We start from the raw sequence: 23,197 nt of genomic DNA on the forward strand, positions 1-23,197 counted from the left end.
TTGCTATACGCGTTGCATACCCCCCAACTTGTACACGCTGAGAAAGACGCTGCCACAGCTGCTTTGTCTTCAATTGCATATACATGCTGAACCTGACACATACTCAATAAAAAAAAAATTCCTGACACAATCCGGTATGGTATCAAATCTTTCACATAGCATATTCGCTGGCAGTGCATCATTCATTACAAAAACGTTTACCTTGCATTTACAAGTCGTCGTTGGCGCCACTAAATGCCTCATCAATTTTGTCCCACAAGGCGTTCGCTACCGTGAAATCCGACGCAGGGCTGATTTCAAATCTGGCAATGTGTTGTTTCGCAGGTACATGGATATCTGCTCGTAGCATCAGCAACAATGGAGCAGCTTAGTCTTTCTAAACCTCAGGTTTCAATCAACTTCGCGGCTCGTTTACCTCCGGCAATCTTCGCTTCGCTGAAGTCCCATCGAATACCCGTGACAGACGCATACAGCGCCATCTTGTTCCTACATTGCACAGGAACCCATCCGTCAGCACTTGAATCTCCCAGCCACAGTACCCCCCTCCACTCCACTTACTTGGCCAGGGGAATGTCGTTCTGATGCGCAGCGTTGTACTGCAGCAGTTCCTGCCTCGCCTCCTCGTACTTGTCCAGCAGCATGTCGAGCGACTCCTTGGACGTCGTGAAAGCCCCGCAACCGAAAGCAAAATAACGCCGACGCAAAGTTAAGGAGAACCACCTGCAGCTTCAACACTGCATTTTCACCACTTCAACTTGCAAGCATGCACAATAGGTAGATGGAATATGCAAAATAAAAATAAAACGTAGGAGGATATTGTTCGTTGAGGCGAAAGCGGTCCAGCTGCACGGCCATGTCGCGCTTGATGGCGTCCAGCTCCTGCAGACGCTTGTGCAGCTGCTCGTTGCGCTCCTTGGCCGCCAGCTCCTTCTCCTCCCACTCGCTCAGGTTCGCACGCAGGTCTGGCACGTACAATACAAACACCAGGTAATTCACAGTAAATACTTACAGTGTCATATATTCGGTAAGGAAAAATAATGCTGATAACTTACGCGCGAGCTGCCGCTGCGCCGTGCTCTGGCGGTTCAGGAAGGTGCCGGCGATATCCTTGCGCTTCTGCACGAGCGCGCGCAGCCGCTGCGCGTCCTTGTGCGCGTCGGCGTGGAACATGCCCTCCAGCTGGCCGCAGATCTCCTGCACCTCGGGCCACGAGAGCTCGTTGCTGACATTCACTCTGCCCTCCATTATTCAAACTCTGCAAGAAGCAAAACCTTGTGGTACAGTGTACCCAGTCGATGTACCACACACCACTTCGCTCCGCCCCAGTCAGTCGGTTTTTCAACGTTGCAGCCATGTCGTTCCGGTCGCTGCTGGAGGCGGCCATGGGCGACGCGCAGGAGCTGCCGCAGGACGAGGTGGGGCGCATCGACGCGCAGATGGAGATGATGGACGAGGAAGACCAGCAGTCGGACGGTAACTGGGCTCTAAATCGCAGTGCAAACCGTCTACTAGGGGGCTAAAACGGGGTTTGGCACGCGTATTTGCAGGCCCCGCGGACGAGAGCGATGACGCGTACGTGCCGCCGTCCAGCGAGGACGACGACGACGGCGTCGAAGAGGAGGAGGAGGACTCGGACATCGAGCGCCAGCTCTGGGGCAAGTCGCGCAAGCGCAGGCGGCGCGGCAGCGGCCGACAGGGAAGACGCCGACGGAGAGGAGGACCCACGGGCAAGCGCAGCGTCACGGCCGCCAAGGTGCCGCCCGAGCTGGCCAACGTGCTGGGAGAAGCCAACATGCTGTACGCCTCGCACCAGTACGACGAGGCCATCACGCTGCTCAAGGACTTCATCAAGAAGGCGCCGACCATCCCGGACCCGTACCACACGCTGGGCATGATCTACGAGGACCGGCAGGACCGCATCAAGGCGCTGCAGTTCTTCCTGATCGCGTGCACGTTGACGCCGCAGGACGCAGAGCTCTGGAAGCGCGTGGGGCGCATCGCGAAGGACGAGAAGAACTTTGACCAGGCGCTGTTCTGCTTCAAGAAGGCCAGCAGCGCAGACCCCAAGGACAAGGAGGCGCTCTTCAGCTACGCAGAGTTGTGTCGCGAACAGGGCGACAATCGGCGAGCTGCCGAGGTGTTTAAGAAGCTCACGGTGCTCATCCCGAACGATCTGTCGCTGTGGATTCAGATTGCCGAGGCGTACCATTGCAACGAGCAAGAAGATGAGGCGGTGGATGCTCTGAAAATGTGCATTGAGAAGGCGGCGACGCTGGACCCGACGCGGAATCTGCACTCGTCGAAGTACGAGCTCAATGCTGTGAATATGCTTGCGGATTTGTACATTACTCTGAAGAAGTATCGTGAAGCTATCGAGGTGATCCACCACCTGCATGCGCGGTATGCCTCAGCTCAAGACCCTGACCAGGTTGAGGGTGATCCGGGTGGCTTGCCGCTGGATATTGCTGTGAAGTACGGCATCTGTCACCTGTTTGAGCGAGACTTTGCCACGGCTGAATCCATGTTCACACATTTGTTTGCTCAGGATGTGGAAGTGTTTGGCGATCTATACCTTGACGTGGCTGATGCGTACATCGCGCTGGGAGATCAGGATCGCGAGGCCGCTGCAATTCTGCAGCAACTACTCGGTCGTGAAGAGTTCCCTGTGGAGCAAATCTGGATCAAGTTTGCCGAGTGTCATGACCGCCTCGGCATTTACGATGTGGCCGTCGAATACTACGAGAAAGCGCTAGCCCACCAACGCTCTTCCCCGGACTTGACAGTGGACCCAGAGTTGATGCTGAAGGCGATGCAGGCAACAAGAAAGAAAAATAGTCCGCTTGAGGGTATCGCTCTGCTGAAAGAGTACCTGCCTGAGACGATGAGGCCTCCCATCCGACCGTATTGGATCAATACTTCCCGGAAAAATAAAGATCAAGACGAGGCTTCTGCGCAAGGAGATGAGAATGGAAAGGACCCTGCAGACAGTGACGTCGAAGAAGTGGAGGAGGAGGCAGAAGACGACGACGAGGATGCTGAGGATCAAACGCGAATGGAGATGGCGCCTGATCCATCGCTATCGGTCGATGCCATGGAGAATGACATCCGTCTCAAATTGTTGATCGAGTGGGGCCACTTGAAGAAGTTATCAGGCGAGGCTGAGGTGCTTTGCCAAGTTGGCATCCCAATCATTCTCACGTCTCTCAGCCAGACCTCGTTCCGACTATCTGGCCGAGTGAAGAATCCTTTAGCAGAGCCACAGGACGTAATTTCTGAGAGCGATGCGCAGTCCATGGGTTTTCAAGTGCTCAAATCCCAGTACCTGGTGGATATCACGGACTCGAGACAACGCGAGTCGTTCATGGGTATCGTTATGCGCGTGGCACAGCAAATCGTAATTTCTCGGGCGCTTGGTGAACAACTCTATTACAACTTGGTGATCGACGTCGCCCAGACACTCACTGAACTGGGTAAATACGTGGCCGCGATCGAGCTACTAACTGATGTGAACACGTCGGACAAGATCTCCAAGCCTACGCTGCGCTTCGAGCTGCGCTTCTTAGCGCTCGTGATAGCTCTCGAATTCAAGGAGAATCGCATGGCGTATGAGTGCGCGCGCTTGAATATCATGGAGGACCCACACAACCTGGGCTACTGGAACCTGTTCTCGCGCGTGATCGCCATTACCGGCGTGTTTTCGTGGCACCAGAAGTTCCTGGCCAAGCTACTGCGCGACGACCCGGAGAGCTACCCAGCTATTCTGCTTGCCGGCCACCAATCGTCGGCCTGGGATATCGCCTCCCTAACGGTGGGTGAGCTGACGCTTGCTCACCAGAAGCACCCCAACGATCCACTCACGCTTTTCTGCATCGGGTTGGCGTTCCTCTCGGCGTCAATGCAGCGGACAATTAATGACCGGCAACACACGGTGGCGAAGGCTTTCGCGTTCCTGCAGCAGTACGAGCGTACTCGCGTCGCCGCCCCGAGTGACATCACATCGGACATTCGTCAGGTCGAAGCCTGGTACAACATTGGTCGCGCACACCAGCAACTGGTACGTTTCTATCGTTGCGGTGGTTCACTTTTCGTCTTTGGCGTTTTGGTGTCTGCGGCAGTTCATTATCACACCAAGTCGCTTGTAAGTTATGCGTTCTGACTGGAGTTTATGTTGGTTCAGGGCTTGTTTCATTTGGCGATCCCGATGTACGAGCGAGTTCTCCGGTTCTTCGAAACGAGCAAGGAGCAGCAGCGCGAGGTGCCTCCGGAGTATTTGCTTTGCCGCGAAACGGCCTACAACCTGTCCCTCATCTACAAGCAGAGGTGCGTCGTTGAACTCTTGCATTGAAGTGCCCAAGCTTTTGTTGACATGTCTTGTGTATTTTTGCGGATTCTCAGCGGCGCGAACGATTTGGCAAGGTACCTCATCGCAAAATATTTAACGATCGGATAAGGTCTCCTCATCTAGACTTAGCAGACCAGTTCGGGCTCCGCATAACACACTGGGCTCAGTTGAGCGTACCGGCGATTGATCCGTGGTGCCACTGTGCGTTCCGCTGCATGGATGCCCCATCTCTCCTTGCGCCTATCAGGTGGACACCTCGAGGTGACGCGAACCGTTCGCGGCCTGCGACGGGCTCATGAAGGGGGTGACCCAAAACTGCAACATGCACCAGCAGCGAGCAATCCTCCTGCCTTTCGTCTGAAATGGCTTAGATCGTGTTTGCCCATTCCGCTTTCTTCCCAGTGGCACGCAAGTCAACGACTGAGAGAGCGATCGCAGCATGCTGGCTCAGTAAGTTATTGTAGTATACGTGGAGCTCCGGTCACGGTTCTTTTCATTCCAACACGGTCTTTTGCGCCCGGTTCCGTAGCTTCGTATCCCAAGCCGCCGTTCGTCCTGGTCCTGCGGCAGTTGAGCCAAGCCGGGCAACAACAACGACGCTCGTACGTAGTGGACCCCAAGCACACGGATGCCGGCATGATGCTCACTCGCAACAAGTATCAGTCCGTTCTCAAGGAAGGGTTCCCTTTGGAGTTGGGTGGAGGGCTGCCGGAATTGACCATCGAGTGGGAGCAGTGGGGTGACTGCTCCCTACCCGGAGACCGCATCATTCTGGTCCTGCCTTCATTCTCCCACTGGCCTCAAACCGCGACGATGCTCGTCCGGGTTGGTGGGAGATCATGATCGGCCCCGGCAAGGCCATCAACACATCCTACTTCCGAGTCATCAGTCCTTGTGTACTCGGCAGTCCGTACGGTGCCACGTCGCCATTGACGATGAACCCGCTCACGGGCGAGAAGTATAAGCAGGGGCCGGACAATACAGTATGAAATTGTATTGCGAGGCCAAAGCTGCAGTAGTAATAACGGCAATATGAGGGCAACCAATAATAATAATTGGTACAATTTAAGTATATTGTTGACATGAGCTATTCATTGCCAAAATGTGACAGGAAAACCGCAAACTTCACGCGAACTTTACGCAAACGTCCCATGGCTGATATCGAACTATTACTGAGGTGTCAGGCCAACCTATACAGTGAGAAAATACAGGTGGAGGCTGATGACGATTACAATAGCCCTGTACTGTTTCCAGGACGGTTTTGGGAAGTGTTGATGTCCGGCAAAGCGCTATTGAGTGTATACACCGCTTGCTCCACAAAAGCCTCGCAACCCAAGGCTGCCGAAAAATAGAGATTATAATAGTTTATTATAGCATTTTCATCATTTATGAACGCCCAACCCCAGAATTCATAGTATTTGATATTGTATTGCTATTATTGGGGCAATATCACATTGTATTGGTTTCATGAACTTCCAATAATAAATAATTGTAGTGGGACAATACCATAATAATTGTTTTGCTATTATTTTTTCCGACCCCTGAGTATATGGCTTCGTTTCCATAGCTCACTCCAGCCGACATGGCTCGCTGCCACGCCAAGGTCTTGGACGACCTGGGCATCGACCGCGTCCACGCTGTCATCGGGGCCAGCGTGGGCGGCATCCAAGCTCTCGAGTTCGCGGCTCAGTTCCCGGGCCGCGTGGATCGACTTGTGGGTCTCGCCTGCACACACCACACCTCACCCGGCACCGTCGCCTTCCGACGCGTGCAGCGGCGCGCCATCCTCGCCGACCCCATGTGCAAGGACGGTAACTACATGCCCGGCGTGCCCCTTGAGGGCATGAAGGTGGCGCGCGAGCTGGGAATGACGTGCTACCGCTCGAGGGAGGAATTCGACGCTCGCTTCGAGTGGAACCCAACGGGCCCCATGCACTTCAAGACAGCAGCCTTCGACGTCGAGAGCTACATGGACTACCAAGCCAACAAGTTCGCGCGCGTGTTCGACCCCAACTGCTATCTGCTCCTCTCCAAGGCCATGGACTTGACCAACTTGGGCCGCAACGCGCAGAACTTGGCCGAGGGTACAAGCCGCGTCTCGTGCGACTCGCAGATCATCGGCATCAAGCAGGATCTGCTGATCCCGATCCAGGAGCAGCGCAACCCGGTCAACATCCTGCAGTCGTACGGACACAACGCGCAGCTGGTGGAGGTGGACTCCAAGTTCGGTCACGACACCATATTCAACGCCCAGATGCAGCTCGACGTGTTCGCTCCGCTCGTCCGCGAGTTCATCGAGGAGCAGCTCAGCGACATCCTCCCTCAACCCACTACGCCATTGAAGCGCTTGTTCTTCCATGGAAGCTGGCTGAGACTTCCAGATTTCCCTTCAAGTGACTCTTCCCCACATCCGAATTGGCCCCGAACGCCATGGAGCGTGTTGCCTACCGCCCACCAGGTAGGCTCCGAGACTGGAAGCGGCGGTATGCCTGCTCCACGGTCCGGTGTAAGCTCGGCCGGGTGTGGAACTCATCAAGGAGATCCAGATTTGCGCTCGACTCATACGGAAGTCCACCACCGAAGCTTGGGCTCTCGCAAACTTCCACGTGCTCCGCCAGTGCGAGGAGCGCGCCGATATCCCCGACTTGACGACTCCCACATTCTTCACCCGGTGCTGTAGAATCGTCAGCTGGGGCCTTCGTCGAGGAGACGAGGTTCGTCTAGGGGACCCCTTTACGACTCAGCAGTAGCGTTCCTCGCGGCAAGACCAAGCACATACACGTACGAGCCGGACGACATCACCAAGATTGGTCATCTACATGATGAGGCTGGCGGACTCATGAGCGTCAACGCTACTAACATGGTTGTGACCCAGTTCCGCAAGCGCTTCACCCTCTTTGTGCGGCTTTGGTATGGGATCTCTGTCAAGGAAACCAGAAAGGTCGTGCGCGCCTGCTACAGCTCGGATGCGCCGGCGCGCCGGGAAGTACTGGAGATGAAGGAGTGGCTGGGATCCGAAGCGTGGGGTGTGGACGGTGAGCTGGAGCAGGTTGTCCCCTGGAAACCCGTCATCAAGAAGCATGTGGGCTATTTCGTGCGGAAGCTGTACGAGATCATGGTCTTTGTCGAGCAAAAGCAGATCGAGCAGCGGCGACAGCGCGCGCGAAGTGGAGATACAGCGACGGCTCAGAAGAAACGATTCTGGAAGTGGAAGAGGAAAAAGAGAACGAAGAAGAACAAGGGCGCAAAGCGCTCTAAGACAATCAAGATGTTCAGCCTTCTACCGCTGTCGCAATCATTCGCGCTCTACAACATCAAGATCGATCCATCTACTTTGGCAAACCTCTGCTCGCGCATCTGCAAGCGCACTGGCGAGAATATTCTTGGCGTTGAACTCACACCCAACAACCGTATCCCGCAACCCCCCTTATTTCACTCAGCGGGGCTCCGAGTTAATGAGGCGCGCATTCAACATCACACAGTTCGAGACTCGGCGCACCAAGGTCGGTAAAGCCCGCTTCAATAGTCTTTCGGTGGACGAGAAGGCAAGGCACGCCGCCAGGTTCTTCGGTGACTCGATCCGGTCAGATGGGTACGCGGCTTCCGTGTTAATGGTGCAGTTCACACGTTCGGCACGCTCCGTTGAGAGAAGAGAGGAAAACGAGGACGATGAAGAACTTGAGAACGCTGAGGAGTTTGATGACGACCCGGATTCGGAATCGCTCGTGACGGAGATGAACGGCGAGGAAATAACGGAGGACGAGCCTGAATCGGAACCTGAGGAAGACACTACACACGAGCAGGATCCCAGTACAGCGAGCGAAGTCAGCGACTCGGCTCCCTACCCCGCCCCCGAGCCAGCCCTCCGGGGAATCCGCGCTCGCGGGTTTGTGGGTGTCGATCCAGGCAAGAAGGCCCCCTGCACGGCTGCGATCATCGGCAAGCTTCGCGCCAAAAAGAAAAAGCCCCACCCCCTCCACCCCCACCACCCAAACCCCCACGACGGCACCGCAACAAGAGGTGCCCAGTGGAAGACCGCGTGAGCTCAACCGGACCTGCACGCACTCCAGTTCGAAGACGTCGCGTACCGAAACTACCAAAGGTCCAGCATGAACAGCGAATTCTCCAGATCAAGGCAGGCGAATACCAGCACATGAGTGGCAGTAAGAAATTCAACAAGTGGCACGAGAAGCTGCGCCTCCGATTTCCTGAATACCAGACCGCAATCAGCAGCCTTCCCTGCCTCAAAACGGCTGACTCGAGAGTTTTCCTCATTCGGATGGAGCAGGTATGGCTCAACCTGGACTATCTCCTGGATTTCGGCATCGCACACAATTTCAGGAAATGGAGATTTTTCTCGCATGTAGAGCACCGGGTCGCTGTAGACGACGTCGCCAAAAGGCTGATACCAGAGGCCGGGTCGCACGTGTGCGTCGGATTTGGCAACTGGAGCCAGAGCGACAACATCAAAGGAGGGCCAAAACCCCCGTTGAGACCTCTCGAGAAGGCTATGAGGAAGAGAGCGACAGTGGTCAAGGTGCACGAGTTCAGGACGAGCAAACTATGCTCCGCCTGCTACCAGCCTATGAAGATGGCCGTCTTCCTCGATCCAGACGATCCTGGCCCCGACGAGCTGGACGCCGACGAAAGACCTCTCTACTACGATCGTTCCGTATTGCGTTGTGCCAACAAGAACTGCAAGAAAAACTTTCTGAACAGAGACGTCAACGCCGCCGTCAACATGCAAACCCTGCTTATGGCGCGACTGCAAGGTTTACCGCCTCCCGCGGAGTTCGTACGGCAATGACGAAAGAACAAGAAACAACGAGGACGGGAAGAAGCTCTCCCTTCGAGGAGCGGTGCACATAACCGTCCTCACGGTGGGTCTGAGGCCGCTGGCCAAGAGGATGAGTCCGTTACTACTAGGGAGGAGGCAGACCCGCGCTGCATCTACGTAAGTCGTCTAGCTACTAGGCTTGAAATCGCTCGCCGAGCGGGACTTGAAATACATCTGCATAATCGGCTGATTGCGAACTTTTGCCGTCGTCGATAAACTAAGTAAACGGCGGCATCATCTTCGTTGGCTACACATGTGCATGTAGGTTGTGACGGACAATGCATTGTACCAAACTCTATAGCAAACCGATCCCGTGTTTGATCATGGCTCTGTCCCTGACAAAGAATCCAAGCTGTATCCTCCATCCAAACTTATCAAAGCGCATCGACTCTTACAGTTGAGGCCGTCATTATCCAATTTTCCTGGTTGCAACATACCAGAATGGGAGTCTGGAAGACCGATCAACTCGCGGAGGTGCGCGTGGAAACCGGCAAGGCCGATCTTGGTGCGCGTGAGCCCGTCACGGTTCTGGACGTTTTCAAGGACATCGTAGCTCGCGCGCCGAACGGGAGAGCTCTCAGCACCAAGAAGAACGGCGAGTGGGTAATGTACACTTGGCAGCAGTACTACGACATCAGCCACCAGTTCGCGCGCGCTCTCATTCACGTAGGCGTGGAGCTCCACGAAGCTGTCAATGTACTCGGCCCGAATTGCCCTGAATGGCTCTTCACCAACATGGGAAGCATCATGGCCGGAGCGGTCATCGCCGGTGTCTACGTTACCAGCACTCCGGAAGCGTGCCAGTATATCTCAGCGCACTGCGATGCCAAGGTCGTGGTGGTGTCCGACAAAGGCCAATTGGACAAGTATCTCTCAATTCTGGATCAGCTGCCGAAGTTGAAGGCCTTGGTCGCGTGGAACAAGGACGACGTACCCCAAGAAGCCAACTACAGAGTGCCAGTCTACTGTACTCGTTCGACGACTTCCTGGAGCTTAGTGGGAACGTGGACGCGAGCCTGCTCGACGAAAGGATGAATGCGCAGCAACCTGGTCACTGCTGCACGCTGATCTACACGTCTGGTACGACGGGCCCCCCGAAGGCAGTCATGATTTCCCACGACAACTTGACGTGGACGGTGGCTGCGGCCATGAATACGCTCAAGGATTTCGTAGATGCAAAGCGGTCCATGAGCTTCCTGCCTCTTTCTCACGTGGCGGCTCAAATCCTCGACATTCACCTGCCGCTAGCCATCGGCTCTGAAGTGTACTTCGCGGGCCCCGACGCCCTTCGAGGGGGTCTGCTAGGCACGCTGCAAGAGGTTCGGCCCAACTTTTTCTTCGGCGTGCCTCGAGTCTGGGAGAAAATGATGGAGTCACTGAAGGAGAAGCTTGGCGGCGCGCCGGAAGGGCTCAAGAAGTCGCTGTTGACATGGGCCATGGATCAAGGCGCCGAATACGCTACTCAATCGCAGTTTGGCGCAGCATCCGGAGCCAGCTGGAGCTTTTGGGCAGCCGACTACTTGCTGTTGGGCAAAGTGCGTAATGCTCTCGGGCTGGACGAGTGCTCCATCTTCTTGACGGGCGCTGCTCACATTGATCCTAACGTCATTCGGTACTTCAGCAAGCTTAACATCCCGCTTTACGAGCTCTTTGGGCAATCCGAGTGCACAGGGCCCCATTCAATCAACAGCCCGGGGAAGTGGAAGATCGGCACGGTTGGGCCCGAGATGGAGGGGACTCGCACGCGCATCGACCCGGACACGGGCGAAATTCAGTACACGGGCCGCCACATTTTCATGGGCTACTTGAAGGACGAAGCTGCCACTAAGGCTACTCTCGATGAGGACGGTTGGCTGTACTCCGGTGACGTTGGCAAGATCGACAAGGACGGGTTCCTCTCCATCACAGGGAGGATCAAGGAGATCATCATCACTTCGGGTGGCGAGAATATCCCTCCTGTCTTGATTGAGAACGCGCTCAAGACCGAGCTCCCGGCGCTTGCAAATGTGCTGGTCATCGGTGAACAGCGAAAGTTTCTTACATTCCTGTGCTCTCTGCGAGTGGATCCCGATCCCGTCACTGCTGCTCCCACCGCCAAGCTTGATAAGGTGGCGTTAGCCGTGGCGAAAGAAATTGGCAGTGGCGCCACCACGGTTCCGGAAGCGCGGGTGTGTGAGAAGTTCTGCAAATACATCGAGGAAGGAATGGCACGAGCCAACGCACAGGCCGTCTCGCGGGCCCAATGCGTCCAAAAGTTCGTCATCATCTCCCGCGACTTCTCTCTCGATGGCAATGAGCTCACTCCGACCATGAAGGCGAAGCGGTCGGTTGTTGAGAACAAGTACAGCCAGGAGATCGAGCAGATGTACGCTCACGCTTGCCTGTAAAATTGGGGAGAAACAATAACATTGATATATTTTTCAGGGATTCCCAAATCGGTTTTTGAATGCAGGCGGTATTGAAAATAGCCTCTTGGCGAACTCATGCATTTTTGGACACGCTCTCATCACTTGAGCATTGATCAGGCTGAAGGCGAGAGTGAGCAGTGTTCACCATATCATGGGTAAAGGGTGGAATTTGGTCAAGGGCGCTACCAGCGCTCCCGCTGCCGATGGAGTAACGACAACCGTCCCTCCAGGCGAGTATCACCTTGGAAAAGCAGGTCGGTTATGGTTGGCTGCACTGGGTGGCGCTCGTGCCGAGGTGGTGCCAGCATCGAATCGAGTATCGCTCAAAGTGGCAGAGCAGGAGCGCCTAATTCGTCTCGCCCGTTCGAATCACACGCACAAGTACATGCTACTCCCCGACTCAATGTTCCGATATTGCTGGGACCTGCTTCTGGCTATCACGACGATTCTACTCATCTGGCGGGTGCCGTACACTATCGCGTTTGGGGAAAGTGAGCTGTGGTACTGGTATGCGTTCAACAAGATCACCGACGCAATCTATCTTCTCGACGTGGTCTTAAACTTTAGGTGAGTCAACAGAAACAATCGTTTCTCCAACAAGAATATGGGCTGACTTTGTTTTCCTGGGATATAGAACAGGGTACGTGGAGGACACTGAGATCGTCATGGACAGTCGCCTTGTCGCCAAGCACTACATTCAAGTAAGTGATCTAATTATCAAGCAAATGCAAGCAGCATGCAGTTAACTTACCCGATTGTTGCACCTGTATCTTCACAGAGCTGGTTCTTTGTCGACCTCATCGGCTCGATTCCGGTAGAATACATTATCAGTGCCAACACGGCTGGGTTTTCTGGAGTAGAAAGGAAAGCATTCAAGGCGTCGGTGAAGTATTTGAAAGTCCCGGTGGGTCCGTGCCATTTGCAAGCTCAATGGTTGCTACTTTTCTGAATTTTTGCTGTGTTCTTGCTCTGCAGAAACTCTTTCGAGTTGCTCGACTTATCAAATTCGTGCAGTAAGTCACTATCTTCACTCTTACAGTATATACTATCCAGTAAAGCTCACACATTCCTTTATCGGTTCGTTATATAGGAAATACATGCGGTTCGCATACGCCGTTCAGGTGTTTGCATGCTACATCTCGCTCATCCACTGGGTAGCTTGTCTCTGGGCTGGACCGATGATTGGTCTCAACGATGTCGAAGACGACCAGCTAGCATATAACGAAGCTCTTTATTCAGCTGTGTTGCTGCTACTGAATATCTCGGCAGTCACAGTCGAACCCAAGTGGCAGTTTCTGAGCGCTGTCCTTGGCGTCGTCGGCTTTTTATTCCAATGCCTAACGCTCGCGAGCATCACGGCTGGAGTGATCGGGTCGAGTTCACGCGCTCTGCAATATCAAGAAAAGGTTCGGATGGTCATGAGTGATCTCAAGGCGCTGCACGTACCTGGCGAGCTGCGTAAGGCCACCAAGAACTACTACGAGACCCTCTGGCGAATGAAAAACACCTCTGACCGGTATGAGAAAGCCATTTACGAGGATGAAGACCTGTCGCCCGCGTTGCGCGCTGAGATCGCGCTCTACATCCACAGAAACCTCATCGCCACAGTGCCGCTGTTTCAGGGTTGTTCGGATTCCTGCCTCGCCGCGTGTGTCATGAGGCTCAAGACGCAACTTTGCATGCGTGGCGACGTGGTTTTCCACAAAGGCGACCCGGCCAACTCGATGGTCATCATCAGTCGAGGCAAAGTCAAAGTTATCTCGCCGGATAACGAGGGGCTCCTGGCGGTGCTCAAGGCCGGAAGCTTCTTCGGAGAAATCGGGTTGCTGCGGCATATGACGCGCTCCTGCACCGTGATCGCAGGCACCTTCTGCGAGCTCAAATCTTTGGATAGAAACGATGCCGAAGAAATCTTCGAGGCGTATCCCCATATTCATGATCGGCTTTTCGCCGAAGCAGAGAAGCGCCGTCTGGATACCCGACTCAAAGAGCGTCTATACAACGTCAAAGTCCTCGACAACGCACACGCTGTCGATGTCAGCAGTATCGTTGAGGTGCCTGGTTCGGGTGGCAAGAACAACCAGCCTTTCGTTCATGGGGCCTCAGAGGAAAAGCACCCTGCCGCCCCCATGTCTTCTTCGGGGTCCGGTAGCAAGCCTTTCCGACTTGTTCGAGGTAACTCGTTCCAAACGGAAGACGGCATCGCTGTCAACAGCGAGCTGGACACGATGAACATCAACCTTGATGAAATCTTGCGCTTGGTAGAAACGCTCAAAGCCACACAAGGCCGTTTGTCTCGCGTTCAGGAGCGGCGGCAATCTATTCACATGGCACTGAATTCTCCAACACCCATCAACAGTATCAACTCGGTGCTATTCACGCAAGCACCTGCTCGACCTGACTCACGAGCAAGCACACGCAACCGAGAATCACTTCATAGTGTCAACCGCAGTGGAAATCGGAGCGGGAACTCCTAGTTGAGCTAGCGCTTTATCGATGGCTCTTGCACGTTTGGGCGCAGCGTGCGGATTGCTGTTGCAATGTTTTCTGAAATCAAAGTGGAAGTTGCAGAACTCCAGAAGTATGAATGAAATATTAACCAAAGCAAGATTTTGAAAGCGGCTTCATCGTTTCGGCATACCGAAGGCACTAGTATCGCGCCCCCTGTTGGAATTTGAAAGATCACCTTTTACACACACCGAATTGTCCTTAGACCCCAGCACGCTTCGCTTCTTCGCCCAACAATTTGTCGCTCTTTTCCTTCTACGGGTAACAGCCGCGAATAATAGTCTGTTAGTTCAGTGCACCACAATATTGACAACGACAAACTTACCTTTTTGTCACTCATCGATCTCGAAGACCTGGTTTTCTCCGGGCGACTAAGCAGATTGTTGAAGAAGTTCTGCAAATGCTTCGAGCTCACATCCTTCTCCTCGCGCTTGCGGCGATCAGCTGCCGCCCGGCGGGCCACTGCTGCCTGCTCCGCCTTTTTGCTCGCCTCAATGCTCTGCTTTTGCAGCTCCTCCAGACCTGCACCGGCTGCTTTCTCCAACTTCTCCAGCCATTGTTCGTGGCCATCGACACGGATGTCAGACGCAAGCAACGCAGTAGCATCTTCGGCGTCTTCAGTCGGAGCAGGCACGATTTTCTCAAACGGCTTATCAGTCGGCCAACGAGCTTGTGAGCCAACAAGGCTCTGGTTCACCAATTCAAAGGAGTCATAGCCGGACGGGATGAAAAGGCTGTTGTGGTCAACCAGTTGCGGTGGCTCCGTGAACTTGAATTGGGACGGATACGCACGGTGAAGAATATACTTGCGGAGTGTGTCCACGTTGGATCCAGTTTTTGCAGACGTGAACACCACCGAGGCACCGTCTGCCAGCCGTGCCAACACAGGACAGTGACAGAGTTAAAAGAAGCACTCAATACAAAATGAAACGTCAGCCTTACATCGAATAGCGAACTGGCGAAGTGTGTACTCAATGTAGTCCATCTTCACCGAGTTTTCTGGTCGCAACTAAGAACGACACAACGCTCACAGTCAGACTCTACCCTTTCAATCGCTCCTCACATTAAACACGTACATCAGCTTTGGCCACAACAAGCACCAACGGCACACCCAGATTCTTCGACAGCACACCTTCCTCCATCTATGGATACGCCAGCATAAAACAAGACATGTCAGCATCGTCAACTCAATCCCGAAAACAATAAAATCCTCGTACAAATTCATTCGTGGACGTGTCCATCGGCGTCGGCGCAGAATGATCGACAGTCTACTCAGATAAAGCAAAATACACGTCAGCCCAGCTCTCCCCCTTGCAACAAAAACGTTTTTGCGTCCATCGTACCGGGTCTTCATACGCCAGAATGTGCTGCTTGATAGCTGCGTACAGCTCGTTCCTCGCCTCAGGCGCCAGTTGGTTGATCTGCTCCAGCAACTGGCCTTCCAGCGCCGAGAGCCACTGCTCCAACGAGCTCTTGATCGTCCAGGGCCGCGACAGATCCAGCACAATGGCCACCACCGTCTACCAAAGCCCAAATCAAATTAATTAGTACCCCCTCCCTTCAGTAGAATAGTGCCTCCTCCACCTTCCTCACCTTCTGCAGCGTCCGGGGCTTGACCGCGATCTTGATGAGGTCCTTGAGGTTCAAGTCGTTCAGACTCCACGTGCCGATCTGCGCCATCACGTCCTCTAAACGGCATTAAAAGGGGTTAAGAACCTACGTTTTACCCCTCTAGCCCGTATTTTAATTCGTAGTTGCAGTACCGGAGGCATCGCCGCCGCTCTCCTTGGCCCGCGGGTCCAGCACGTCCAGCGTCTTGAAGGCCAGCAGCGTGTCCACGGCGTGCGCCTCGTCCGCGGCCTCCGAGGGCGCGAGCTTGGCCTCGTCCAGCCGCGCCAGCAGCGCCGACTTGCCGCTCTCCGCGTCGCCCACCACCAGCAGGTTGGCGGCCGGCAGCTTGGAGCGCACGGAGCAGTCGCGCAGCATCTGCTGCCACAGATCCTCCCCCGACGTCATAGTTCGTGCGCGTCTTCCGGAGTGATGGTCACTGCAAGATGTTGTGTACGATTTGTGTAGACTTTGAAGTTGTATCGGTGCCTAACTACATGTATGAGATCCCACAGAGCGGAGGCACAATGTACGATTGAAGACAAACGAATTCTGGTAAGTCGTCATTATCAGAGGGTTACATGATGCCTACAGCTAAACTCGTACAGTCTAGTGCGTGTATGAACAGTGTATCCATCCGTCGAGGTTGGATGTTGATGCAGGAAAGAAAGTATAGCAGCAGTGGATGTGGCTGCTATATCGACTACAGCGTAGTCAGACTACAGTCCACGGAGGAAACTCTGCTGCGTAGCCGACTTGGTCGAGCTCGCCAACACGCGCGGGTAGTCCGAGTCTTTGCATTTCTTCAGGCGGCTGGAAGTGAACAGTCCGAAGTGCTTCTCCAGCTCCACCGTACCCATGGAGTTGTCGTCGGCCCGACGGTCGAAGAACGAGAACCAGAACTTGAGAGGGGCAGAGCTGACACTGGTAGCGGTCTTGGGCACCCAGTTGGCCACAGCTTTGTAGTACTTGATCGACTCGGACAGTGACGGCGTCACACCGGAAAGAGTCGAAGCAGCGCCAGCCGTAGGGAAGCCCGTTTCGTAAAGTACCATCTTCTTTGAGGAAAACTTCTTGGCCATGGCGTTCCAGGCCGAGTCCAAGATCGCGACCGGGCTATTGGCATTGTAGCCGCTGTCGAAGAACGGGTAGATGTTCACACCCAGACTGTCCAAGTTGGCTGCCAAGCTAGCAGTCTCCGTGTCGTAGGCAGAGTCCAAGTACTCGGCGATGCGCTGCACCGTGCCAAACTTGATGGTAGCCGCAAGCTTGCCACCCAAGCGCGTCTTGATGGTGGAAACGATCTTGAGGATATCGGCCGCTTTCGTACCGGTCGCCAGGTTCTCATTGCCCACGAGGATTGTCTTCACCGTGCCCGGGTAGTTCTTCACGGCGGCAACAGCGTTGTCGATTTCAGCCGACTGCCAGGACTCAGTCGTCATGAACACGCCCAGGTGCAGCTTGACGTTGTTCTTGGCTGCATACTTCGCCACGGGGACACCGTAGTACTGTGAGTAGTAGGTGCGCGCGTCCGTGAAGTAGCGAGAGACCATGGCTAGGTCCGTGTCGATCGATGCCGCCAGCTTAGTCGCGTTCAGCACCTCACTTCCCAAGGGGTAGTCCTGCGAGTGCATCGGACTGTAGGTTGTGGCCATGTTGTTGTAGGCAGCGGCGGAGAAGGGGGCGATTGCCACCATGGAAACTGCAGCGAACGCGAAGGCTGCTGCAATGGCGACCATGACTCGGAGTGGAGAGGTTCGGTGGAGGTGAATTGAAAAGTGAACTCTGGGGGGCTTGTTCATTGAAGGCAGTCGATCCAAAAGCTCTTAGCTACAGTACGGAGGCAACGTGGTCACTAGTGGTGATCACCTTAATAGCGTAAGATCGCACAGTCACGAGATATCTGGTCATGTCCGTGCCTGCGCTTGCCATGGAGCGCACTCAGCGAACGAACACCAAAGTAAACTCGACCACCAGGTAACGTTCACTGAAAGTGTCCAGATGTAAATGGGTAGTACCTATCATACACAAGTATTTCAGATGCTACTAATGGTCGATGATCCTGCAAAGGAAGATACCGGTAAGCACGATCCCAACGTCACATCATACCTGGCGCTAAGAGAGCTAAGTGATCAAGGTAAACCTCAGCTTACACGGCCGTGCTGGGATCCACGATCTTGCCCTTGAACAACTCGATCAGCTTGTTTCCAATCTCCTTCACCTCCTCAGCGCTCCGACCTTCCACAGTGAGGCGTGTGTTGAAGCTTGTATCGCGCGTGCCAGTCTTTTCCTCGGTCAAATTCACGTAGCTGCCCAGGGCAACGTTCGGGTGCTCCTTTTGCAAGGCTTTGTAGGGTGCAGCGATGCTGCTTTCGTATTCCAATGTGCTCACCTGCATCAGCTCAGTTTCAATAATAGTGCCGGCATTCCAATAAGTGCGGATAAAACTGCCAACGTACAATGACACGGTGGATCGGTACCCCGACAAAGTGCTCCTCATTGCAGGTCAGCATGTCCTTGACCATGGATGGGATACCGGGCAAAATGTACACGTTCTCCACGACAACGATCGGCGTCCACCCAGACCCGTGCAAAATCTTGCACCCTTCAGGTAAAATCGCCATGCGCTTGACACTATCGTCGAACGGGACGCCGGGGTACTTTTCCTCCCCAAACTTCTTCATGGCGGCCATTGTCGGCTCGTGCAGCGCAACACCCACACCGAACGCCTTCGCCTACATCATCACATATCAACATTAGTACATGCTCTCACTTGACTTAACGCGTCCATAATGAAGCCGCAGTCTCACGATGCTCTCGTAGGTGATGTCGTCGTGCGTGGGGCCGATGCCTCCCGTCGTGAAGACGTAGCCCGTTGGCCCCACGAACGCAGACAGCTCCTTGACTGTCTCGATGATTGCGTCTTCCTCGTCGGGGATGACCACGACGCGCTTGAGGTCGAGACCCCGACGGAACATGAGCTTGGCGATGAAGTTGGAGTTGGTGTCGAGAGTCTGTTCGTCGTGCATTCACGTGTGTCAGGAGGGGAGGGTATCAAGCGGCTCTAGGTCTCAGTTGTTTGGGATGTACCTTCCCAGTGAGCACTTCGTTGGCGATGACGCAGACGGCGGCGCGCGGTGCAGATGCGGGGGCAGTGGAGGTCATGGTGCGGGTGGAGAGAGGTATGGCGCAGCGAGGGGGGCGAGGGATGCAGTGTAGACGCCACATACGCAGTAGAATCGAGAGTGAGGTGTGATTCGCCAATATTGGCACAAAACAACACTTGGATTTACTATGCTTCTTCTTGAAGTTACTGGCGGCTTGGCGAGATGCATTGCTAAGTTAATGGAAGGAAGGCGGCAGGTCGATGACAGGGACCGGGAGCTTTGTAGTTTTATCTCGCACGGACGACCATGGTGAAGCAGCCAACCGCATTAAATGCGTTGTTTACGGGGAAGGGTAGCGATTGGCTGTAGTAGCCGCGAGATTGCGTCGACACTTCAATTCCTCACAGCAGCACCCGAGCGTCATCATCGGCAGCTACGTGAACCTGACGGAGGAGAAGACTGGCACGCGCGACCCGAGCTTCAACACGCGTCTGACTGTCGAAGGCCGCGACGCTGATGAAGTGAAAAGCGTCGGCGACAAGCTCGTTGAGCTGTTCAAGGGCACGATCGCTGACCCGGGCACCGTCGTGTAAGAAATGTAGCCGTGTAAGAAATGTAGCCATGTCCACCTGACAGACGACCACCGAGACGTGCACCCACGTAATTTCCCACATAATAATTACCAATCTAGTCAGCGGGAGGGATGACGTGCCCGCATTCCGAGGCAAACTCTATCGTCGCCCCTCCTTCCCCCCCCTCTGCTCTTCCGCCCACATCGCATCTTGCTCCCGACGTCTCAAGCCATGAGCGCACATAGGGACACGGGCCACAGCCGCAGCAGCAGCACGGCCAGCAGCGGTCTGGCGCCTCCTCCGCCGCCGCCTCCGGGCAGCGCGCCCATGCCGCCGGCTCCGCGCTTCTCGCCGCTGGACCACGCGTCCCCCGAGGTGACGCAGAGCAACCCGCTGCACCAGCTCCTCCAGCAGCAGCACGCGCCCACAGCGCCGCCCGCGCCCATGCAGTTCCCCGCGCCGCCCGCCGCGTCGTCGCTGGCCAGCCAGAACCAGTTCCTGCAGCAGTTCCTGGCCTCGTCCTCCTCCAGCCACATGCGCCCCGTGCCCTTGTCCACGCCCATGGGCATGTCCATGCAGGCGCCGCCCAGCTCGCTCCTGCCGCCGTTCCAGCAGCAGGCGCCACCCCCTCACGCCGCGTTCCCGCCGCCGCGCGCTGCCTTCTCCCAGTTCCAGCCGGTTCCCAGCCTCTCGTCCACGGGCGGGGGCATGTTCCCGGCCGCGCCGCGCAGCTCCACCTCGGCGTCTATCGGCAGCAATGGCGCGTCCGCCTCCTCCTCGCTCACGGGCTCTCCGCGCCGCGCGGCCGGGGAGGCTTCGGCCACGCACCCGCCGCCCGGCGTGCGCCTCAGCGGCGAGAGCGTGGACTACCGCCCGCGCGCCGAGACGGACAGCAGGTCGCTCGAGGTCATGCCCATCACGCTCTACAACTCGGAGCGCGCGTCGCAGCTGGGCAACCTCATCTCGGTGAACGAGCACTTCATCTCATACCCGATCCGCAACGGCCTCATCCGCGTCATCAGCCAGAGCTCCGTGGACAGGCTGCTCCTGCGCAAGCACGAGCACCACGCCGTCTCGGAGCTCGCCTTCTTCAACAGCAAGTCGGACCTGTTGCTGAGCGCGGGCTCGGACCACCACGTGGCCATCTGGGCCATCCAGAATGACCCCATGAGCCGCGAGCTCGTCAAGCTCGTGCCCACGCAGGCGCAGCGCGTCAAGTGGCACCCGTCCGACTCGAACAAGATCGCCATCGCCAACGGCAGCGTGGTGTTTATTGCCGACCTCACGGACGTGGACGCCGATGGAACGGGAGCCGAGAACCTCTACGACATGAGCGTGGTCTGCGGCCAGACGTCGGGCCAGATCAACGACATGGCCTTCTCCCCCGGCAACGGCGAGTGCGTCGTCACTGCCGGCAGTGACGGCCTCGTGCAGGTGTACCGCGTCCAGGGCCGACTGCCAGGCCAGCCAGCGGAGTTTATCCAGCGGTTTGAGCCATTTAGAGGCGAGGAGGTCAACAGTCTCCACTTCTACGGTGGGAACTTTTCCAACCAGCCGGGACTTTTCATCGGAGGCGAGGCCAACACGCGCCTATCGCTGTGGAACGCGGCGCTGACTGAGAACACGACGCCTGTGTGCTACCAGACGGTGACGATCCGTGACGAAACGCAGGAAGACTCGGAGCTGATCCATGAGACCATCTTGGACCCCACGACGCACTTCTTGTTTGTCGCGGACCGCGCCAAGCCGCTGGTGTACGCGTTCCACTTGGCGCCCAGCTCGGACGCGCGCACGCCTCGTCGCTTTGACAACGTTACCGAGTTCGCGCTCGCGTACCCGGTGCTCAGTATGGGGTTACTGAACCGGACAGGACAGAGCCAGTCGGCGCGTGACGGCGCTGACTTCGCCTCGGCTCTGGGTGGACTTAACTTTTCCATGCAGTTGTACTGCCTTCAGACTCAAGCTATTCAGAGGTATCACGTGGCGGCCAGTGACTGCTTTATCCCTGGCGCGCGTGGATCCATTGAGGATGAGGTTGAGGCTGGTGAGAACGTTGGACAGACGGTTGGTGCTGTGACGACGGAAGGAGAGAACATCGAGACGTCGTACCAGACTGCGGCCGAGTCCCCACGAGCTGCCACCGCTGCGATTTCGGCTCCTGAGACGGAGATTGACGCACAGGCACCTGAAGACGAGGAAGAGGAGGAAGAGAGCAACGCCGATCAGCACGCTCCGCTTCGTTCTGGTGTGAATGGACTTCCCCCGACTCCTTCGTCCCCGGGAGCTCGCAGTACGCGAAGCACTCGGAGCGCTGGCGCCCGCTCGCTGCATCTAGCTACCGGCGACGACGCTGTATCAGTGTCCGCCTCGTCTGTTGCTGGTGACGATGCTTCGCTCCCTAGCCTGCGGTTTTACAATCGTTCTTCTCCGTCATCCTCGGTTCGTGCGTTCCAGGACGAAGCTTCCGTGCAGTACGACCCATCGATTGATGACACCGCAAGTGAGACACATCAGCAGACGCTCCTTGCTTCGCTTCGGCGCATGGAGGCAGCGCAGCTTCAGCGCGACGAGGAACTCCGGGAACAGATGCGCGTAGTCATGGGCAATTTGGGCAACCACCTGACGGCTCAGGTATCGACTCAGGTGGAAAAGTCGATCCAGAAGCAGTTGCAGTCCGTGCTGGTGCCCGCCATGGGTCGCATCGTGCTGCACACGATGGAGAACAACTTCATGAAGCCGGTGCAGAATGGATTCCAGCATGTGATTAGTGAGAAGCTGATCCCGTTGATGGAGCAAAAGCTGGATGACTCCTTGGCGACGTCGCTGCCGGACCAGCTCGCCAATGGCGTTGACGACATGGTTCAGCGTGTGGTGGAAGATGTTCGCCAGCCTGTGCGTGAATCGTTCCGTGAGTGCTTCCAGGACATTTTGATCCCGTCTTTCCAGGCCGCTACACAGAAGATGTTCGAGCAGATTAACGACACCTTCGTACAGGGAACGCGCAGTGCGTTTGAGGGCAGTGGACAGAACTCTAGCAATGCGAAGGTTGCGAGTCAACTAGAGCAGTTGACGAAGGTGGTGGAAAGCTTGTCCCAGAAGGTGGAGCAACTGAGCACAACAGTCAATGCTGGCAGCGTGAATGGAGCACTGGTTCCTGCTGCGAAGTCTCCCGAGGAGCTGCAGTTCGAGACTCAGAAGGGCACGGTACTGGACTATCTCGCACGAAATGATTGGGAGGAGGCGTTCAAGTTCGCACTGGGCGCGCAGAGCGTGAACCTGGTAGCATTTACGTGTCAGCAGTGTGACCCCCGACTTGTCCTGAGCAGTCGCCCGCCGAAGCTCTCGCAGATGCTGATCCTGTGCTTGGTGCAGCAATTGGGTGCCGACCTCGCTGACGACCTGGAGACAAAGCTCAACTGGCTGCGCGAGTCGCTGCTGGTGATGAACATTCGCGATCAGAGTATTGCTGGCTTCGTGACGAGTGTGCTTCAGGAGCTTCAGACAGGATTGAACAGTGTGCCGGCGGAGTACCGTGACTCGCAGTACACGCTGCTGCACCACGTACTCAACTCCATGCTTAACTCTGCGTGATGATCGGCGTAGCACAGGTAGAAATGTCAATCAAATACAGACTTTGCTTCCGTTTAGCGTTCCACGTATTGTGAGCTTAAAACGTAGTTGTGGTACAAAACTAGCAACTGAAATTTTCAGTCAGTCTGAAAACAGCGGCAACTTTGACCACAAATCTTGGCTCACCGCTTTCAGACACGCAGGCAACGTAACTCGCCAAGCAAGGTATTCTACTTACCCGCACT

General features: G+C 55.6%; 12 protein-coding genes across 12 annotated transcripts; 7 read left to right on the forward strand and 5 right to left on the reverse strand.

Annotated features, from left to right (window-relative positions):
- Positions 1-208: 208 nt before the first annotated feature.
- PHYSODRAFT_492424 (hypothetical protein) lies at positions 209-488 on the reverse strand (the record flags this gene model as incomplete). The annotated part of the gene is made up of 2 exons (XM_009525774.1): positions 209-339; positions 416-488. Coding segments are annotated over 2 exons (204 nt in total), but the record flags the coding sequence as incomplete, so codon positions are not given.
- Positions 489-750: 262 nt separating this feature from the next.
- Positions 751-918, reverse strand: PHYSODRAFT_497274 (hypothetical protein; the record flags this gene model as incomplete). The annotated part of the gene is made up of 1 exon (XM_009525775.1): positions 751-918. A coding segment is annotated over one exon (168 nt), but the record flags the coding sequence as incomplete, so codon positions are not given.
- Positions 919-1,352: 434 nt separating this feature from the next.
- On the forward strand, positions 1,353-4,345 carry PHYSODRAFT_497432 (hypothetical protein; the record flags this gene model as incomplete). Its single annotated transcript, XM_009525776.1, has 4 exons — positions 1,353-1,473; positions 1,548-1,738; positions 1,823-4,054; positions 4,178-4,345. The coding sequence occupies 4 exons, from the start codon at positions 1,353-1,355 to the stop codon at positions 4,343-4,345; spliced, it is 2,712 nt and encodes a 903-aa protein (XP_009524071.1).
- An 836-nt stretch (positions 4,346-5,181) lies between these two features.
- PHYSODRAFT_491903 (hypothetical protein) lies at positions 5,182-7,022 on the forward strand (the record flags this gene model as incomplete). Its single annotated transcript, XM_009525777.1, has 2 exons — positions 5,182-5,325; positions 5,910-7,022. The coding sequence occupies 2 exons, from the start codon at positions 5,182-5,184 to the stop codon at positions 7,020-7,022; spliced, it is 1,257 nt and encodes a 418-aa protein (XP_009524072.1).
- Positions 7,023-8,720: 1,698 nt separating this feature from the next.
- PHYSODRAFT_465997 (hypothetical protein) lies at positions 8,721-9,071 on the forward strand (the record flags this gene model as incomplete). The annotated part of the gene is made up of 2 exons (XM_009525778.1): positions 8,721-8,939; positions 8,976-9,071. Coding segments are annotated over 2 exons (315 nt in total), but the record flags the coding sequence as incomplete, so codon positions are not given.
- Positions 9,072-9,620: 549 nt separating this feature from the next.
- PHYSODRAFT_491045 (hypothetical protein) lies at positions 9,621-11,566 on the forward strand (the record flags this gene model as incomplete). The annotated part of the gene is made up of 2 exons (XM_009525779.1): positions 9,621-10,075; positions 10,141-11,566. The coding sequence occupies 2 exons, from the start codon at positions 9,621-9,623 to the stop codon at positions 11,564-11,566; spliced, it is 1,881 nt and encodes a 626-aa protein (XP_009524074.1).
- A 406-nt stretch (positions 11,567-11,972) lies between these two features.
- On the forward strand, positions 11,973-12,604 carry PHYSODRAFT_491451 (hypothetical protein; the record flags this gene model as incomplete). The annotated part of the gene is made up of 4 exons (XM_009525780.1): positions 11,973-12,154; positions 12,222-12,288; positions 12,366-12,491; positions 12,563-12,604. The coding sequence occupies 4 exons, from the start codon at positions 11,973-11,975 to the stop codon at positions 12,602-12,604; spliced, it is 417 nt and encodes a 138-aa protein (XP_009524075.1).
- An 80-nt stretch (positions 12,605-12,684) lies between these two features.
- PHYSODRAFT_488741 (hypothetical protein) lies at positions 12,685-14,064 on the forward strand (the record flags this gene model as incomplete). The annotated part of the gene is made up of 2 exons (XM_009525781.1): positions 12,685-13,635; positions 13,744-14,064. The coding sequence occupies 2 exons, from the start codon at positions 12,685-12,687 to the stop codon at positions 14,062-14,064; spliced, it is 1,272 nt and encodes a 423-aa protein (XP_009524076.1).
- A 232-nt stretch (positions 14,065-14,296) lies between these two features.
- PHYSODRAFT_496985 (dynein) lies at positions 14,297-16,081 on the reverse strand (the record flags this gene model as incomplete). Its single annotated transcript, XM_009525782.1, has 8 exons — positions 14,297-14,350; positions 14,421-14,962; positions 15,038-15,104; positions 15,172-15,237; positions 15,313-15,363; positions 15,439-15,615; positions 15,689-15,783; positions 15,859-16,081. The coding sequence occupies 8 exons, from the start codon at positions 16,079-16,081 to the stop codon at positions 14,297-14,299; spliced, it is 1,275 nt and encodes a 424-aa protein (XP_009524077.1).
- Positions 16,082-16,422: 341 nt separating this feature from the next.
- PHYSODRAFT_495229 (glycoside hydrolase family 17-like protein) lies at positions 16,423-17,358 on the reverse strand (the record flags this gene model as incomplete). Its single annotated transcript, XM_009525783.1, has 1 exon — positions 16,423-17,358. The coding sequence occupies one exon, from the start codon at positions 17,356-17,358 to the stop codon at positions 16,423-16,425; it is 936 nt and encodes a 311-aa protein (XP_009524078.1).
- A 494-nt stretch (positions 17,359-17,852) lies between these two features.
- On the reverse strand, positions 17,853-18,868 carry PHYSODRAFT_262892 (hypothetical protein; the record flags this gene model as incomplete). The annotated part of the gene is made up of 4 exons (XM_009525784.1): positions 17,853-18,095; positions 18,163-18,438; positions 18,514-18,717; positions 18,794-18,868. 4 exons carry the CDS (start codon positions 18,866-18,868, stop codon positions 17,853-17,855), a joined length of 798 nt encoding a protein of 265 aa, XP_009524079.1.
- A 248-nt stretch (positions 18,869-19,116) lies between these two features.
- PHYSODRAFT_262909 (hypothetical protein) lies at positions 19,117-22,973 on the forward strand (the record flags this gene model as incomplete). The annotated part of the gene is made up of 3 exons (XM_009525785.1): positions 19,117-19,119; positions 19,218-19,399; positions 19,643-22,973. The coding sequence occupies 3 exons, from the start codon at positions 19,117-19,119 to the stop codon at positions 22,971-22,973; spliced, it is 3,516 nt and encodes a 1,171-aa protein (XP_009524080.1).
- Positions 22,974-23,197: the final 224 nt, after the last annotated feature.

Source organism: Phytophthora sojae (assembly GCF_000149755.1).
Source record: "Phytophthora sojae unplaced genomic scaffold PHYSOscaffold_3, whole genome shotgun sequence".
Classification (NCBI taxonomy): Eukaryota; Oomycota; class Peronosporomycetes; order Peronosporales; family Peronosporaceae; genus Phytophthora; species Phytophthora sojae.